General features: G+C 41.5%; 1 protein-coding gene across 8 annotated transcripts; it reads left to right on the top strand.

Annotated features, from left to right (window-relative positions):
• Positions 1 to 5,728: 5,728 nt before the first annotated feature.
• elavl3 (ELAV like neuron-specific RNA binding protein 3) lies at positions 5,729 to 19,417 on the top strand. Of its 8 annotated transcripts, none has more exons than XM_082166069.1 (7): positions 5,730 to 6,214; positions 11,901 to 12,117; positions 12,201 to 12,304; positions 15,150 to 15,303; positions 15,827 to 16,052; positions 16,481 to 16,519; positions 17,149 to 19,417. In XM_082166069.1, the coding sequence occupies exons 1-7, from the start codon at positions 6,206 to 6,208 to the stop codon at positions 17,495 to 17,497; spliced, it is 1,098 nt and encodes a 365-aa protein (XP_082022195.1). In that variant the 5' UTR covers positions 5,730 to 6,205; the 3' UTR covers positions 17,498 to 19,417. The 8 variants fall into 8 exon arrangements, with proteins under 8 accessions (XP_082022198.1, XP_082022199.1, XP_082022195.1 ...); XM_082166068.1 differs by having other exon boundaries at positions 5,731 to 6,214; positions 15,824 to 16,052; XM_082166071.1 differs by having other exon boundaries at positions 5,736 to 6,214; positions 17,170 to 19,417.
• Positions 19,418 to 20,334: the final 917 nt, after the last annotated feature.

Raw genomic sequence — 20,334 nt, forward strand, 5'->3', positions numbered from 1 at the left:
GTGTTACCCTGGGGCTCGGAGCCCACTAAACGGTGGAAGCACAGGCCCAGAGCGCCCATCTCTCACTGCTCTAATCCAATCAGACTCAGCAGCTCCGACTCTCTCCTAAAAGCCCAGCAAAAATCACATCAGCCTCTGAAAACGCAAAAACACTCCACTACATGAAAGCCGCCGTGTTGTTTGTAATGCATGAACGTTAGTAGGTTATGTGTGGTACATGAAAATGAGGTTGTAGACAAAATGAGGGGAGATTGTGGACATGTGAAGTATTCTTTATTAATTATGGGTGTTTATTATGACTGCCTAATCTTGTAAGCATTCTTATCACACCTTCTTATGAATGTGCTGAAGTGCTAAAGAGAAAGCCAACAAACATGTCCAAATCCCTCCTTCATTTTGCAAGTTGTTACTTGTGAAACTGGATAACCAACTACCATTTAATCTAATCAAGCTTTGGTTATTATTAAAAATTTCACAGAAAAGTATTACAGAACACAGTCGGTGTGCCTCAAAGTGTTGGATGAATTATGACAGTTTATAATTGGTTCCAAAAGTCTGAGATAATGCTAGTGAAAAATTATTTTTAATTTCCTTCCAAACTGTTTTAAAAAAAAAAAATATATATATATATATATATATAGTAAAAATTATATTCACAGCATTCAGCGTATTTCATAATTTGGGGGACTTGTGCACTTAAAATGAAAAGTTCCAAAAGGGAGTTTTCACATGGTTGAAGAACCATTTTTGGTTTCTCAAAGAACTTTTCAGAAGAACATTTTTAAGATCTAAAATAACCTTTTTGCACTATAAAGAACCTTTTGTGTAATGGAAAGGTTCCATGGATGTTAAAGGTTCTTCATGTTACCTTTATTTTTAAGACTGTTCATGAATTTTACAATTTCTTAGTATGCATAATAGGGGTGTAACGGTACACAAAACTGATGGTTCCGTAAGTACCTCGGTTTTGAAGTTCGGTTCGGTATGGTTCGGTACAGACGGGGGGAGAAAACTAAATCTAAAATTGCTTTTTTACTAAACTGGTTTAATGAACAAATTGTCTCTCTTTAAATTAATTCAATTAGAATTAAAAGTTTCGTAAGAAAAAAATAATAATAAAATAATAATAATAATAATATTATATATATATATATATATATATATATATATATATATATATATATCTGCTAATGCAGTAAACTATATAGGGAGCCCTTACCTGCAAATTACTAACAGAGCCCAGACTATTCAGTTGCTATTTATTTTTAGATATAGCTAATAATCAACACTCAAATAACAAATTGTATGCAAACTGGACATAAGGCAAAAATTCTGTTTTCACTCCAATTCGTTATTATATTTGATATATTATGTTATTCAAAATATAGCTAATCAGACAGAGTTAAAGGTATAGCGGAGGATCTTTCCAAATTTTAGATAAGACCCGCCCTCTCCACTTTTTGAAAAGTTTGATTGATTCACCAGAATGATTGACAATTAGGAGGACCAATAGTTTAGACTACCCACCAGGAAGTAAAACATCCTCCGCTATACCTTTAAGACAAAGAGTTAATTTCTCTGGTGAACTAACAAGCTGTGGACACTGAATGACTTGCCTGAGGTAAATGTAATGTTATATTTTATGCTACATGGCATTGTTTACATGAGTTTACTTATGTCTTTCCGCCATTGAAATACTGATTGAGCGATTACACGAGATATAATACGCCTCAGAAAGTTTCTTTCAACATACCTTCAGATGTTCATTCATGTTTATTCTGTAACTAGTATGAGGAACTTGCGTTCACTCGCGCTCTGCGCTGCCGCTTAAACTGAGGCACCTTGAACAGTGATCTGCCATACCACATCAAAGAGTGTTAAAACTGTATATTTTTGTTTGAATTTCAAGATAAAATTGACAGAAATTGAAAGATGACCATTTGTTTCTTATCTAAAATAACAAAACGCGGAGCTTATTGCGATTATTGGTGGTAGGCTATAGGACGAATTCGTGTACCGTTACTCCCCGTACTATTTCATCAAATGTCAAGCAAGAACACTTAGTTTTATGACATAAGGTAAAGTGAGGTCAATCTCAACAATGGGCCAGGGCAGCAGGGGGCGGGGTGCGTTCGGTACGCCATGAGAATATCGCGATACGCACCGTGGTGTGGGTTTGAATATCGTTACACCCTACATAACATTTATGTAAGTGAGAATTTTTTTATTAGGAAGTCTTTTCTGTTTTTGCCTTAATGGCATTAGCACTTAAGCTGCATGAACTGCACAGTATGTCAAACCTGATAATCATGTTCCCCAGCATGATTTAAGATGATCCGAAGACCTTCTTGAGCTTCAATAGAAGAACATCTGACCATCTGTACAAAGAGTCATGATGAATGTCACAAATTTACTTAAGAATCTGAATTAATTATCTATTTGACGTCATAAAATTTATTTGGTTTAAATCCATTAGAAGTTTAATTGAAAATCATCTCAGAGTTTCGAGTGGTCTCATACTTTTGGACCCCACTGTATGTATATTTAAGGTGCATTTTGACTAGTGCGATCTACAGCTTGCACATATTCTGTAGGTGTCACCAAGTTACATATAAACTCAACATAACAGCATCCTATGAGTCAGGACCCTTTATGATATACTGTCATAACAAATGCCAAACAGTGTATTGACTATTATTATATGAGCCGTCACGCTCAGCATAGCTGGGTAATGAGATTCCTCTTCATTATATGTTCTTACATCCTGTGCAACCGCTTTTCAGTATGTGAGCAGAAGTCCAAATTATGCTGAAATGTAGTACTCAAGATTGTTAATTCATAAGATGTCTGTAAAAGAGGTAGAACTAATATTGAAGCACTGGAAAAAGCAATGGAGAGAATATTCAAGAGCATTCTGCAGTGGTCATGATATGGATGATATTGAAATAATCATTAAACTGATTAATTAATCATATGAACCATGTTTGGTTTCATTTGCATGTATTTTATGCAAACATTAAATACATGCAAAGTGATATATGTAACATAAGCACATTTTAAAGTAAGGAATAACATCATAGCTTTATACAAATTAAGCCATTTTAAAAGACTGCCAATTGGCAATACAAATCCATGAGAAATCTTCTTTAGCACAGACATTTGAGCCATTCTAATCCATTGCCTCAGAACATAATAAGGGGGATAACACTAGCTGTAGCAATGGAACACATCTGTTTCACACAATCATATCTCCTGCGCTGGTGCTAAGTAGATTCAGCGCGATCATAACATGCTTTCTTCCCATGAATGTAAATCCACAATTTGCAAATGCAAAAAACAAGTGTATACTGTAGTTCCTTGTTTCCTCCACCAGTGATATCACCAACAACCACATTTGGATGGCCATAAAAAGTGATGAAAATCAATGATATTTGAAAGAGCAAAAGAGAGTCGTAGAATCTCTTATGCTGTAATGATACGGCGGACAAAAGCACCAGTCTCTTAATCGGCTCTTCTGGATGGGACTCCTCAACATTAAAAATCATCAGTGAAATTACAGTGAAAGAGTTTCAAGCAACTGCCATGCTTGATCCTCTGAATCAGGGTTGTGAATAGGTGCTTCAGATGCCCTCTTACCCACGGGTTGGATTGAGTCGCCCCACTGCCAGCAAAGACCTCTAATGAGCCTCTGCAATTAAGCTGGTTTATTCACGTTAAGTGTGAACGGGGCGTGTGCAGAACCGTAGGCAGCTAACAGACCTGTTCTCTTTGTGCCACAAGTGCTGCCTTTATTCAGCTCACAAAGCAGAAAACAACACCCGCATCTATAATGGCGCAATCTTTCCCCTCACTCGGTCGCCACTCTGAGGAAAGTCGCGACTTGACAGAGGAGAGTGGGCGGGGTTAAGACAGACTGACAGCGGGGCCCATCTCGATCCTCTTATTAACGCTTAACGAGTGCTTTCCTCATGCAATATTCATCGCCACTAATATCATCCAAGCTCTGAGCTGAGCTGGCTACTTATGTAAGGCAATTATGTAAATATCAGACAGGGCCCACACTCAGAATCTGACTGGGGTAGAGATGCGGGACAAGAACCGAGAGGAAGAAGAACTGAAAGTGAAAGGGAGCATGAGAGAGAGGAGGACGAAAGGCAGCAGAGCGAGGAATCGCAATCCATGCCAGAGCGCCCGATTGAGTCAAGATTACTAGAGAATGCTTGGCCTTAACGGTTAACCCCTAACCCAGAAATGCACAACATTCGGCGCCCCCGAGATTATCGAAAGGTTAACGAGTTTGAACGCATCTGCCCACTCAGCCCATCTCAGATGATTTCCTAAGAACTCATCAGCCAAAATATATATAATTGTGTATATTACTCACAGCAGACACAACGAGAAAATGCTGTTTTTCTGATCTGCATTACAGCGCATTTGCCCGCCAACGACAATACCACCCACTCGGTACCTCTCTGACTCCTGATACCTGTGCTGTGACTGTCTACAATCTGCATAAATACAGAGAACTCCAGCCGAAGACGCGCACACGTGATCCACAAGGTCATCCAAGGCCGATGCAGATGTAGGTGAGTTCCAGCGACCCGTGGTCTCCGGCGCGCATATAAACAGACGAAAATAAACACCATCCTCTAGTGGGAATGACAACCCCCTCACACCTCCATATTTCCATAAGCCTACATGCTCTGCAACCATCTCCTCCAACTTCACCCATACAGACACAGCGGAGACTCCTATGAAACTGCCAGCATCATCCGCATAACAGAGATATACCGAGCATGCTTCCTCAGGTCAAGGCCCTGTGGGGGTCTGTGCAGAAATAGGTCATTTGTCACACATCAAGTCCTGGGGCAGGAGATGCATTATAGATGAGACCAAACAGCCTGTCTCAGTGAGCTCTACCCACTCCCTAGACTGGAAATGGGGGGGAAGGGAGCTTGAGATAACAACTGCTGCAATCAGTGTGTCGATGTTTAATATCAGCACCAATGAGGGACAATAAGGAGACGTGTGCATTCATTCTCAAATCTCTGATTTCATTGTTTTTGCATGCGATTATACAACAATTAATAATGTGTGACATCTATATGACACTGACACCCAAGATGATGTCTTAATCCATATTGTATGATAAGAAGATTTTTCTCATTGTAGGCATTGGCCTTTGTGTCATTATGTAATCTACGCACCTGACATGATAATATATAAATGGTTCAATAAGTACAGGCGGGTATTTAAACAGTGGGCCGTGTTATGTCCAGAAATGACCTTCACACAGTTATGCCTTCGCACGGCCGTTCTGCATTCTCGTTGTTTGAACAAACGGCAAGACTTACTCACGCCATTTACTCAGCTTTCTTAGAAAATGCAGCGCGCCAGACTACAGGACGGAATCTGAGAAGCTACAAGGACAAATAATGTGAAATCAAGAAAGGAAAAAAAAAAAAACTGAGGCATGAGTAAGGGGATGAGAGAGAGAGAAAGAGAGAGAGGGGCAAAGAGAAGGAGAAAGCATGGCTCCTGTCTTTTTCTGCACCCATCTGTTCGGAGTGCAGGTGGAGCTCTATTCACTCAGCTCTGCATGCGTGTTGGGGGGCAGGAAGAAAGGGAGGGCAAAAGGAAAGAGTGGAGAGATGGTGGTGGGGGTGGAGGGACGGGGGGCTCTCGGTGATCTCTCCTGAAGGGGATAATGGGAGAGGAGCGCATTGCAATGGCTGCCATGTAGTACCCTCCCTGCGCAATTAGCCAATCAGCAGCAAGCTCTGCCAGCCAGAAGGACACATAAAAGAAGAACATTGCAGCAGAGGCACAGAAGGAGCCTGCGAGGAGCTGGGAAATACACACACAACAGCAGATCCACAACACCCTCCCCTGGACACACCCTACTGGGGATCACTGCTTCTCTTTTTTTCTGAACCATCGCCCACGCCACACGGAGAGAAATCTCTCTCTCATCATCATCCTGAAGAAAACCCCCTTCTCCTCATTTTCACACTACTGAGGAAACCTACAATCGCACGGGCTGAGATTTCCTGGGCGAAGACTGTCCTTTTTCCTTTTTCTTTTTTTTTTCTTTTCGTTTGGAAAACTGACATCTGCATTTCCCACCACGGCGTAATATCTGCGAGTCGGCCTGAAGACCTGCAAATCGAAGGACCTAGATCACTATCATCTTTGTACATCAAGAATGGTTACTGTACGTATACCTTCTCTCTTCTTCTTCTTTTTTGGTCTGTCTCTTAACAAAACAATAACAGCACCACCAGAAAATCAATTTTAGCAGCCTCACAGCATGTGCCTGCAAGACATTCAAATTGAGAAAGCAAAAATATAGGCTAATTAGACATTAAAATTCATCTTAAAATATAGGCTATTTAAATACAAGCGAATCAAATAATAGGCTATACACAGCATTTGGTCAAAAACGCAAACATACTAGCACATCTAATCGCGGATTCCGTGAACAAGATTAACGATTAGCCCAGGATTTAAGTAATGTGATACAGGCACGCGCGAGCATCGCTATAGCCGAGCTCGCTTCGTTTTCTGAGGGGAATCAAAACATTGCTTTCTCCAGCCGTACGAACCATTCGTCTTGCATCGTAATGCGTAATACGCGAAACCCTCCGCAACATGCATTTATTTCTACATCCGTTAATTAAACGCATTCAAGCGATAATTAGCCATTATTAACATAGAGCGCTGAGGAATTCCTCAGAAATAGCTGAGGTGCGGCGGAGGCAGAAGGGCGTAAGAGGGCAGATGCCTCGTTCAGAAAGGATGCTCGAGACTGAATCTCTGAGACAAAACACGATGCCTCGGAGGCTGAGAGCCCATCGAGAGCAAAGGCAAAGAAAAGGGTCGAGTCACTCAGAGGGGGAGGGGAGATATTATGCATCCACTGGTTTGGATTGAATCAGGCAGGACAAAATTCCTAAGGCTTGCGATGCTACATAAGAGATCGCGAGAGAGGAAACGGCCAAATGTCACGTATGGAAACAGCCAAATGTCATCGATTTCTTGCGATTTCTTCTCGAGTTGCGTTTCCGTCCTTTTCTCTCCAAAAATATAACGACACTGAGAGTGTAAATAAGCAATATGAGGGGAATACAAAGGCCTGAGGGAAAGCGTTTTGGGCGTGTCTTCTCGAAAAGAAGACAGCGATGGCACGAGCTCAGAGTCACCATCTTCACGTTGATTTTCTGTGAAAACAATAACAACAGCTCATGTAAATACGAACAGGTGTTTGAAACGTATCCATGAATGAGCGATTAAAATGTTAGGATTAATTTATGACGTTTAACTCTTCAGGGCCTGGTCTACATGAAGCGTATTGTCAGGTTAATCGTCTTTGTTTCTTGCCAGAAGACGTGATAGCTAATACTAAACGCTAGATTCGTTACAATGAAGACTTAATTTGTAATTATTAATTTAATAGGCTACTATTAAAAATTACACAAACCTCCTGTCATTTTGCGTTTGAGGTTAGAGGCCTCTGTTCCTGACAAATTGTCTGCTGTGAAGGACAGCCTGCCTTGTTTTATAGTGACCTCAAACAAAAGGCGATACGAAACGACGCGCTTCCCTTTCATTTAAATTCTCAATAGATGGTGTGATGAATGAACGACGGGCCCTTCGGCTTGTTGTTCCGCAGTCCTCCGTGAGCACGAGCCTCTACCGCAGTGCCAAGCACATAAAACCGTTGAGTCAGATAACCTTCTCCAGGCGCGTACACAATTCAAGGACAAGGACCTCACAACGATGCACAACACAACACAACGGTCTAAACATACGAGCTCCTCACTAACCGTTAATAAAGAGGGTTGTCAATCAAAGAAAAAGACTGCGTTTAAAAAAATAAAAAACCTTATGCTGGACAGTTGAAACTGTCAGGGGCGTTACTTAACGCACGTTATAGGATCACAGGCCTCGTCTATTGTGAATCGAACCGCTCATTATACAGTAGGCTACATACACTGATTTTATAGGCAAAATAATGACATTAACTTCTAAATATTACAACCAGGCCATTTAAGTTTATATATATATATATATATACACACACACAAGGAAAGACTAGCTATAGGCATTTATTGAATGACATTATTGATTTTTAAATGTATATGAGCTATATTTGTATTATGTTTGCTGTATTATTATTATTAATATTAATAAATTGTCTTGTAGAATAAGTCAAAGTGAAGGCAGTTGCAATGTTCATTGTTCCCGGAGAGTCCCGCAGCCTCTGGCCTCGACACAAAGCGCTACTGTTTACATTAATATTCATAGTGCTGCCATGGTCTCTGTAGAGGAGGAACGGGTGGCTCTTTTGTTCGCTTGTGTCAATACGTTTATTCAGCAAAAAGGAGCTCGGATTTGTGAATGCCCACAGAGCACACGCGCACTTGTCCAATCAAAGGACGAGAGGATAACGATTTTAAACGATTCGTAGAGGTGTTTATATATAAAGACGACATCAAGAGCTTAATGTCCTCTTGATAAAATGAAGTCCGCGGCACCAATGATATTTTGAAGGTTGTTGTCCATGTCGAGCCACTCCCGAATTCAGCACTCTGGATAGCGACCAAAGAGTAGCATGAACACTGCTAGCGCCTTTTTCCTAACGTTGAACGTTTTCTGGCGTTCAAAATTAGGCCTAGCCTACTAATAATTAAAAATAGTAAAAAAAAAAAAAAAAATTGGGGGGAAAAATAACCCTATTAGGGAAAATATAAGAAATAATTGTGCATTCGCGCGATAAATCGATGATCTTTCGCGCTGCAAATTTCACGAGCTAAATTAACCCAATTCACCGGTAAAAACAACAACAAAAAAACAAAAACAAAGATAATGGTTTATCCGTTCAGTTTTGACTTGTGTCCTGTTGTTTTACAGCTGCCACTGTGATCCCTTAAGCTGCAGTGAGAGTGTGGCTAATGCCTTTTGTTTAAGATAATCCTGTAATCTGTTACTGAAACAGCCTATTGGCAATCCAGCGTTCACATTTCAGTCAAGAGGCTCGTCCAGACACGTACGCTTATGAAATACAAATGATAAAAATTAAGGTCTGCATTAGGCATCAGAAATGTCACGAATACAGATTCATTTTCCACAGCCTAACGTTAACAGACAATGCTGGGAATCGCTGGCTGACACTGGCAGTCTGAAAATTAACGTTGACATGATACATACAGCTACAGATTAGATCAGCCTTATGCTTTATTTGTTTACCTCACCGGATCTTGTGCAAGACTGTGTTTATTTTAAGAAAATGGCTTCCTCACTCACTGCACAGGGACATTAAGGAAGTGACGTGAGCCAATAGTCTTCACAGTCAGATTGCTCTTGATCTCATGCTGCTTTCAGGCCTGTTTGTAAATAGCGTTCTCTGGCATGATGCGTTTATGACTAGATAATGGAAATGTATTTTAACTTATAATTCATCTATATTTTTATTTCATCTAACACATATGGCAGCAGTTAAACCAAGTGGCTTCTTACATTTGTGCATTGTGACATTCAACTGGACATTTTTCAGGGAAAAATCGAATGAAATTTCCCCTTCTGTCTGACTGTCAAGGCTTGACGGTCATTTCAGCAGACTCTAATTACAGACTCACTAAGAGGAATCTTTGCAGTCATTTATCCTGATCAGTGCGCTGGTGGGAAGGTAATAGGTTTTGCGTGTACGAGATGCAGGGCTCTTGTTTGCGTGTGAGTCTGGGTCCTTGTGTAGGCGATGCTGATGCAGTGCATTAAATATTGAGGGAGAACTCTCCCAGAAATAGAAAAGTACAGGCTGGGACAGGAACGTCAAAGCCTGCTTCCATGGCCACGTTTTGTTTCGAAAGCCCTATTTTTAATAGCGTAAAATTCAGGGACAGTTGATAAGGTGTGTGATGCTTAAGGAGCACAGTGGAAGGAGTCTCTCGCCTGTCTCTGCGAGTCATGTATTTTGGGATGAAGCGCTCCTCCACCTCTACCTCTGCTGTGCTGGCGACAGTATCTGGGCTGTAAGACAGTGTACGTGGCAGTCTGTGTGGCCGAAGAGCCTGTGCGTTGTGTAACTCACTACATTCGTCGCTGAGGATGGGTGGCTTGCCATAGGGAGGTTTACTTCAGTTCACGAATCACATTTGCCCTGATCCTGTCACATTGTGTCAAGACTCGCTCTGTTTGTGTCAACGCTTAGACAGCGCCTGTTTGAGTAGGTTCACATTCTGAACCCGAGATATTTCCTGAAATATACAGGCTATGGGCTACTGCCACAAAAGATGCCATTTTATCACTATTTGATTGATCAAATGAACGACCTTTTCTTGGAAATTCCTGCTCGGGTGGCAGTGAAATTGTCAGTTTTGCCTAGATCCGTGTTTGCAGCGCTTTAATAACTCGCCTCCCTGAGCTTTCTCCTTGTCAGTGTCAATTTGCCTGAGATATAAATTCTGGCGGCCCTGAAAGCTTATTTTATTAATGCAAGACAAAAAGTGAGTTTAACCGAGCACTAGTTCTGGAACACACAACTCCAAGTGCACATACGACATGCACACATATGTGCGAGGTTTGCTAAAAAGTCAAGAAGCCAGCCAATAGCAACAGTCGTCAAGCTGCTGTTACCTGGGCAACCTGGTTAGAGGTAAGGCTCAAGGCAAGAATAAATTCATTCCACTGAAGAGACAGAGAGCGTTACAGAGAGGCAATACTGAAGGGAGAACAAAAGAACAGACTACCCACACTATTAGGAATACACCTGTTTGCGCATCTGATCGTAAATGCTTAATTAGATATCATTATTATTTCATTTCTTTCCAATTACATTCCTATTATTAATTATTTGCATTATCCACTTTCAGGAAAAAAGGTACAAAAGCTGTCACTGGGCTGGTACCTTTTCAAAAGGAACATATAAAGGGTGCATATTGGTACCTTAAAGGTACATATTAGTCCTTTTGAAAAGGTACCAGCTCAGTGACAGCTTTTGTACCTTTTTATCTTCCTGAGAGTGTAAAAACATAGCGGGACACTTGTGGCATATGATTGTGCCTGTTGATTGTGGGGAGCCAAAAAAATAATAATCATGGATGCATTGTTAATTAAGCACCCTGTTCCACCCCAGGGGCCGTTCCGAGGGAAGAGTGCTTTCAGTCAACTTACGATGACTAATATATGAACATACATTACACATGCCGATTTGTAAATTCTGGAGAGTACCAGCCTTCGGGAAAATGTTTTAAAAAAATCAACATAAGTCACAAAAGAAATAAAAAAGGACGGATCACTTGCGGTACGATGAGGAGAAATCCAGTCGTGCGTTTTGACAGAAAGGGACCGTTAAAGACAGAAGTAGCGTCTACAACCTGCATACATCTGTTCTTTGAAAATCCCCTATAGGCCAAATTAAACATCATGTGCTCCACAGCAACACGGATGAACCGAAGACCCAGACGCGCACACACACTCTCGCTTTTCACATAAACAAGGTGCCAACGCCATCTCATCTTTATTTGTCTAGACTCCCACTTTTTGAAAGAAATTATATTTAAAAAAATCTGTTAGCAAAGCTGAAATGACAACTATTCTCATGCCCACACCGTCATCCTCTCAGAGGCTAGTGATGTAACGCTGTTTGACCCTGGATAGCATAAAGGGGGGCTGGGAAAGAGCGAAAGGACTGTGACATCTGCAGGGCCAGGGGCTGATGGAGAGAGTTGAAGTGAGGGAGGAGGTCATAGGAGGAGGGGAGGTGGGATATTGTTCTCCTCCAGCCCTCTACCCCTCAGACACATTGATTTTTAACCTCTCAATGAGGATGCCCCTGAAATTATGCGTTTTCACCCAAACTGCACTGTCTTAGTCTTAATTTGTACTTTTTCCACCTGCAGATAATTAGCACCATGGAAACTCAGGTGTCCAATGGTCCGAGCGGAACCAGCCTGCCAAATGGCCCCGTCATTAGCACTAACGGTGCTGCGGACGACAGCAAAACCAACCTGATTGTCAACTACCTGCCTCAGAACATGACCCAGGAGGAGTTCAAGAGCCTGTTCGGCAGTATCGGAGAAATCGAGTCCTGCAAACTAGTCAGAGACAAGATCACAGGTAACAATGCGGCATATCTTGATTCGGTTGGAAATGTTTTGCATTAAAGGGTGGTTTTCAAGTGCATTCTTGTCTTATTGCAGGCCAGAGTTTGGGTTACGGCTTCGTAAACTACGTGGATCCCAATGATGCCGACAAGGCCATCAACACGCTCAATGGTCTCAAACTGCAGACCAAAACAATCAAAGTAAGAGAACCGTCCTCACCGAGCCCAAGCTCCTCAAATCGCTCGATGGGGAGGAAGTAGGGAATGAAGCAGAGCCCAAGACAGACGTGACAGCAGGAGGGGAGGTGAAAGGGAGGGGCGGTGGGAGGAATCGTGGCGGGGACAAAAGGAGCAGAAGAAAAGAGAAAGTGGAGGTCAGAAAGCAAAGGGTTGTGTGCAGGGGTGATTGTGATGGAAATGTAATTAGGGAGACGCAATGTGAGGCTTGGAGGTCAGCGAGGAGAGCCCCATCTGCCTCCAATCTTGGCTAATTAGGGCCTTCTTTGTCCCCAATTCAGCTGGGTTTTGGGGTGGGGAAAGATCTGCTTGGGCTTCTGAAAGTGAGAGATTAAACAGTCGGTCCGCTTCTCCACCTGATCACCACACATCAAAGATCGCAACAAATCCGCAAGAATCCGCAGTTAAGCAGCTTCTGTGGACTCAGCGTGTGCTTGCATGCATTCATATTGGAGATATAGATGTGAATTTTATGATATAGGCATGCATACAGAGCAGTTTCATTCCTTATAGTCTTAAGCAAAGCACTGTTATTCCAGTGAATAATGACTGCAGGCCATGGGCGAACATTATTGGCGTAGTTGTTTAAACCGATTGCTATTGTCCTAATCGTCTTGTTTGTTCAGTGCATTCATCCAGCATCGTTCTCTGACATTCAACGTTCGTGTGCCCACTGCCCTCAAATCCTTAAGCTGGGCAAATGTCATATTTTCCATGTCAATACGGCATTGTTAGGAAGGTAGAGACGATAGCGAGGATGGGAGGGAGGGAGGGAGCGAGGGAGGAAGGGAGGGAGGGTGACGGGGCGCAGTAGCAAAGGCTAGGAGGGAGCCGAATGCCAATGACAGGATTAGGAGCCATATGGGCTGCAGGCACCATCTGTACTGTGGGAGAGAAAGGGAGAGGGTTAATTATGGGGCAGCATCCCATCCCTCCAATAGATCCCCCCCCCCTCCAGTCTCTGCTGTATACTCACCCACTCACTGCACAATTACACCCCTACCTCAACAATACCGCTGCTTAGTCATACTGGCCTGCAAGACTCAAACACGCATATGGTGGAAAAACACATCATTCTGCCAAGGTCTGATGGCGAAGCATTCTATAACTTGACTGGGCGTTGTAAAATGTCTTGAACACATTTAAAATAGACTCCTATTTATTATAAAAACAAGTTTACTCGCTTAAATAATTTTTTTTTTGCTGTAATCGCACACATAAAAAGGTCAACAGATTCAAATCTGTGAAATTAAATGCTTTGTTCTATAGCCCGCCATTGAAGAAAATGGTTAAAGACAAAAATAAATTAGATTAGTAAAGTAAAAAGAGCATTGGAAACAGGATAGGGTTGGGGTTATAAAGGGTTAAGCTTTATAAAGCTTTAAAGCAATATAAATAAAACTTTTTTTTATATTAAATTATATTCAATATAAAGTTAAATGAGTTGATTAAAAAATATATTAGTAAATAAGTGTCTGTGTGTGGGTGGGGGTTGGGGGTAAAAAGAGTGTAAGGCTTTAAGGCAATATAAATGTTTAGAAAAATAATAAAAAGTTAATATATTATATTAAATTATATTATGTTATGTTAAATTAATTTAGATAAAAAATACCAGACTATAATACTATGAAATTTTTTTTGGGGGGGGAAGATTATAAAAAGTATAAGTAAAAAGAGATAATATAGAAAAATAAATAAAATACAAAAGTAGTAAAAAATTGAAAGAAAGAGATATAATGAGTAACAATATTTTTTTTTTAAATGGAGTAAAGGTAGTACAGTTTTTGTATAATAATATAAGTAACATGTCCACATATAAATGAGAAGTGTTTATTGTATGTGTAATACTGTTGAATAAAAACAATCAAGAGTTTTTGGAAAGTGAGGATGGTGCTTTTCCATTAGCATGAATTGGTATTGAGCTTTTTATTTGATTTGCTTTTTTTTTTCATTGGGTATTTAGTGAGGGCGTGTTAGGGAGTTGTCAGGGACGCTGGACATCTTGTAATCTGTTTACTTGGTTTGCCGGTTGCCAGAGGAGCAGTTTCCCCTTGAGAGAGAAGACAAAGGAGAGATGGAGAAGAAGGAGGGGGCCAATCTCTTTATCTCAAAAAACCACATGCGCACACACTGACACCATCAATCAAAGTCAGCCCCTTTCCACCAGAAACTCATAAATATACATATTTTATGAGAAAAATCTGTTCGCATCTCAAATACGACTAAGACGGCTCGATGGGGGATTTTTAGGAAATATAGAAGGGAATATAAAAATGAGATGAATATTTGAACGTCAAAATAAATGCCTAATTGGACTTTATATTACATGACACATCCCAAAGCGGAACAGGTTCTAAATGCTGCTGTCTTGTGGAAAATCACCGGCTAGAAAAACAGCCCATGATATCAAATTTTCCTCACGACTCCCTGAGGGAGCTGGTCTCAAATCAGCTCAGAGGGTGTCGAAGTGTCTTGGGGGGTGGGGGAGTGTGAATGTCAGAGTGGGTTCGTGTTTCTGCTGTCAGAAGCACTGCGAAGCTGAAGTAGTGTTTAATAAGGGAACCGGGTTTGGTTCGAGTGAAGTGCGGATAAGAGACGTGGATTTTAAAGGAAGGAGGGATGAGAGAGAGTGGGCGGATGTCTCGCCTTTGAGCGTGGCACTGCTGTGACATATCCGCCTCGACTACACTTGAAAGTTTTGCACTGCTGGGAGTTTTAGGACTGTCACAACTGTCTTGATGCATGCTTCTTAATAACATTACAAATCCTAAACTGCAGCTCCAATTTTTGTGTGTGTGTGTGTGTGTAGGTGTCCTACGCCAGACCCAGCTCAGCTTCCATACGTGATGCCAACCTGTATGTGAGCGGGCTGCCCAAAACCATGAGTCAGAAAGACATGGAGCAGTTGTTTTCCCAGTATGGAAGGATCATCACCTCACGCATCCTGGTAGACCAGGTCACAGGTAAACGTTACCTCACTTCCACAAACAGCGTACGCACCCTGGGGGAGGATTACAAATCTAATTAAAGCTCTGGATGTGACGCAAAAATAAATAATAGGGTAGGCTATATGCTTCACAGTCAACATGAACTCAAAATTTACCCAATTTACATTTTTAATGCACGTTCTTGGCAGTGTTAATTTAGTATAATTGAAATAGTATTGTAGTTTTTAATAATATTTATTTTTTAGTTGTAGTCATTTTTTTGTCTTTTTTAAATGGCTATATAGTTTGAATAAATGTTATGTTAACCAAAAGCTAAATTCCTATGGAAGACCAGCCCAGATTTTTTCTCTTTAACTATACTGTACTATAATATTATTTTTTTCATGTTAACATTTACAATTTTTCTTTGTCTGCTTTATAGAGTAGATCATAAAGCACTATATTATAAAGTCTGGTTTAGCCCTGTGTCCACATGACTCACTTATCTGCCATTTTAAATTCACGGTGCTTACATTACGTCGCTTTCTGTCCGGAGCAGGTATATCGCGCGGAGTAGGTTTCATTCGGTTCGATAAACGAAACGAGGCAGAGGAGGCCATCAAAGGCCTGAATGGTCAAAAGCCGCTGGGTGCCGCCGAGCCCATCACCGTGAAGTTCGCCAACAACCCCAGTCAGAAGACGGGACAGGCCCTGCTCACCCAGCTTTACCAGACAGCAGCTCGCCGCTACACCGGCCCTCTGCACCACCAGACTCAACGCTTCAGGTACTGCCTCCACCTTCAGCCCACACCCCTACCGCTGCCTACTGTCCCTCTGACGGTTTTCCTTTAAACCGCAGCACGTTCACGCCATCAGGGGGATTGACAAATCACAATGGGTCTAACTGAGGCAGTGTGTACATTTTTTAAAGAATTGCCCTGCTTAAGAGATAAAACAGTGTGCGTGAATCAGTCATGGCACGGATGCATTCAGAAGCACAAACATGCGCGCAGTACTCTCGATCCATCGCCTGAGGGCTCTGTAAGCACTGCGTCAGTGCGATGGGCGAGCCGCGCCTGTTGATTGGTGGATGCAGTGCCCGGTAAAGAGCTCCCCCTGGTGGCTGAAGTGCCTCCATGAAAACGCTTTGCTCTGGTTGTTGGATCTTGCAACTAATATCTTCACCTCCGTCACTCTCCCTCTTGCATTGCAGACTCGACAATTTACTAAACGCCAGCTACGGAGTCAAGAGGTAATTTAAAAACAAAAGGTGTGCTTTCAAAAGCATCCATGCCTAAACAAGCTCAAACAAAGTGCCCGGAATACCACCTGCTGACTTAAGGATTAACATTTGAGATTGATTTGAGAAAACACCATTTCAGTAGACTAGATTGACTTAGCTGATATCACAGCAGGACATTCTGGCATGGCTTTGTTGAACCTTTTTGTTCTTTTGGTTGATTCCTTGATCAAACTGTATTTCTGTATTGAACTAACATTATTATTTTTTTTCAGTTTTGGTTGCTTTAATGTTCTTTTTTTCCACCAGCATGGACATACAAGGTTCCGTTTGCGTCTCCTCTATTAGTTCCAATTTTCCGTTGATTTGTTTCTGATTTGCCTTCATCCCTCTCTAGGTTTCTGTTTTGCTTAGTATCGTGATTTTGTTGAACATTGTGAATTCTGTGTATTATTTCTAACAGGGAATATGACTAGTTTGGTTTGGTCACCAGATAATATGACTAGATAATATGATAGCTGGCCATTTTCTTACATAGGCTGTGGAGATCGAGCGTCCGCTTCTCAAAGAGACAAAAATGGCAGGAGCATGTGGTAATGAGAAGCACGCTGTGCTGAACTTCAGAATGACACCCATGGTAGCTCTCCTTCTTTCCTCCCCAGATTCTCCCCAATAACCATTGACAGCATGACCAGTCTAGCCGGCGTCAACCTGACCGGTCCCACTGGAGCTGGCTGGTGCATCTTCGTCTACAACCTGTCCCCGGAAGCTGACGAAAGCGTCCTGTGGCAGCTCTTCGGGCCGTTCGGCGCCGTCACAAACGTCAAGGTCATCCGTGACTTCACCACCAACAAATGTAAGGGCTTTGGCTTTGTCACCATGACCAACTACGACGAGGCAGCCATGGCTATCGCCAGCCTGAACGGCTACCGCTTGGGCGACCGTGTCCTGCAGGTCTCCTTCAAGACCAGCAAGCAGCACAAGGCTTGAAGGAAGGCCTAGTCACTACTGCTCTTTAACATGTAGGGGGAGCTACTGAGCTCCCTGTACATTCACTCTACATGGGCCTGGACTGAGTCTCTCTCTAACACACACACACACACACACACACGTTTAGTTGTTTCGAACAAAAATACACAAGTAGAGTTGTTTTTCTTTTCTCTTAACACAACATGCTAGTCCTTCCCAATGTTTGCCTGTATTGAATTAGCAGAGGTGCGAGGCGAGGCTGGGGAAATCCATGAGGAGGGACAGTCTAATGAATGTGACAGAGAATGTCTGCAGAGATTTAATTTAATTCAGGCAAAGTAAGAACTGGTCAAAGAAAAAGAAAAAGTAAATCAAATATGTGCAATTTACCCAAAATATTGCCCCGGTAACTCTCCTGTCTGGCTTCAGAAGATGTAGTCACTTTTTTACACTTGGGCATTTTGAATCAGTGATTTTTTTTAAAGAGAAAAATGATTAAAAACAGTGTTCTCATATATATTATGATATAACTATATATTCAACATTTAAGGTGGTTATAATAGCCAAAAATGTAAGCATTTTCTAGAACTTTGAATACGGTTTCCTGGCTCTACATTAGGTTGCAACCTTGCCTTATGGCACCAAACACACACCTTACTCGAGGTTCAAAACCCAACAGCAACTGAACAAACTGTGTGGATGGTAATCACAAATCGAGAGGTCACCCGGGGGTCATCACAATCACCTCAGCACGCCGAAAGACAACTTTCATCACAGAGACACTCGCACATCAACACACACACACACACACACACACACAGACACACACACGTAGCTCCACCGGAGGGCATAGCGAAACTTCACAAAACATAGCGACCTAGAATCTCCTCGTATCTTTCCACTCTGAGTTTTATAGTTAGAATTTAGAATCGATTGCACCACATATGCAGTTGTCTGTGTAACTAGGGGCATTTCGACAGTGTTCCCATGGCGATGGTATTTGGAAATCTTTTGAAAGTCTTTCAAACCATTTATGAAGTCCAGCCGCAAAATCCAGAACTGTATTAGATCATTTTAAACAGCTTTGAATGGCTTGAGAGTAGGAAAGGCTCTGCGTCAGCTCTTTGAGACGTACATGTGAGCCGTTATGGAGGTCAGGGGCCACTGGGATTGGTCGCCCTTGCTCTTCATAACCTCTCAGATACATTTAGCTCTATTCACTAAAAGGAATCCCATTATAATTCGCTTTTCCCAAACCGGTATTAGCAGCCCCTGCATATCTAAACAGCTACATATCAAAACATAAAATCTAATTTTGTGTCCTCAAGGCCCTTTTAAGCAAGTCGCAGCCACATGAGCAAAAAAAAAAGAAAAGATAATCTTTTCTCAAAATACTCATAGTTTGAGTATTTTGAGAAATGAAAAATTCCTTAGATACAATAACGACAATGCCCAAGCTGTCCACAGCCCTGTGATAAAACAAACTAAACCGTTCCATGGGGAGAGACATTGCTGTAAAAAAAAGAAGAAAAAAAAGCAAAACTTCACATTATATGAAGAAAAGAACTGAAAGATGTAAATGTGTGTTCAAATCAAGTGACATTTTGCTTTTCTAAATAACGCTGTGTTAGCCAAAGAGGACAATGATCTCTTTGAAAGGATTACATTAGAGATTAATATATTTTTATATCTACGGAAAAAACAAGACCTTGTGCGACATTTTTACAGATTCTTAAATCGTGGAAATCTTTGGACACACCGCATGGCTTTTATTTTCAGAGTTTTCAACTTTGGGGAGAGAGGACCAGTCTGCGGTGTAAAGGGAGGGGATCGAAGGGTTGGGGACTAAGACTTACATGCAGTGAAACCATTTCATTTTCAAAAATACAAAAATACAAAAAAAAAAGAGTACTATGAAACATTCAAAAACAAAAAAAAGAATCAGCAGACAGGCAAATGTATGCATTACGCAAGAAAAAAGACGCTATGGTTTCTCTAAAGTGAAAAATGTTGCTTCAATGACGGTGCAGTGAAGCTCAAAATGGCGTCACATCGAACACCATGAACACCCAGAGCATTTCATCTCGTATCGGCAAAAAGACGGAAAAGAAGAATCACCTTAACGCTTCAGCATTTTCAGTGCACCAAAACAAGTTAAGAAATTGACAGAATACAATGTAGCTGCACTTGTCAATGTAATCAAATCTCACACAATAATCCATAATGAATTATATTCGCCAGTATGTCACCACACAAGGCAAATGTCTACCAATGTACTTTTTACATTTTTTCTTGTTTATTTAATTTCTGCAACACATATCTTCTCTATTCCACCATCATATCGTCAACACCTGATTTTGCTCCTATGCACAAGCACTAACCAACCAAGGGATTTTAGCTTTGTCACTGATGAAGAAAAAAAAAAAAAAGAGTCAGTCCGAAACATTTAGCAAGAGTGTGACCGCACACGCACACACACACTTACACGCGCACACACATATTATAACATATCAAAGTGTCTCTAAACTCTTTCCATTCCCATTGTATAAAAACTGTGATATACCTTGAACCTCTCTCAGCTTACAACGCCACATTAACATCGCAACACAATTTTATTTCGCTAACGCAATTCATCCTGGAACTCATCGGTGGTGTGCCCTAGAAGAGACAAAAATTCTAAATGTAAAGATTCGTCCACCCTCTAAATGAGCAACGGGATAGATACAGTGACCAGTGCAACCCAGTAGAGTGCCTGGTGTCCGAAAGGGGTGGGGGTGGGGGGGCGGGGGTCTCTAGCGTCGTCCTTCTGGCTAAGTGTCCCAACGAACCCTTTAGCTACACCACTTACCCCATTCCCT

The sequence above is a fragment of the Leuciscus leuciscus genome (assembly GCF_965113295.1).
Source record: "Leuciscus leuciscus genome assembly, chromosome: 1".
In the NCBI taxonomy this organism is placed as follows: Eukaryota; Metazoa; Chordata; class Actinopteri; order Cypriniformes; family Leuciscidae; genus Leuciscus; species Leuciscus leuciscus.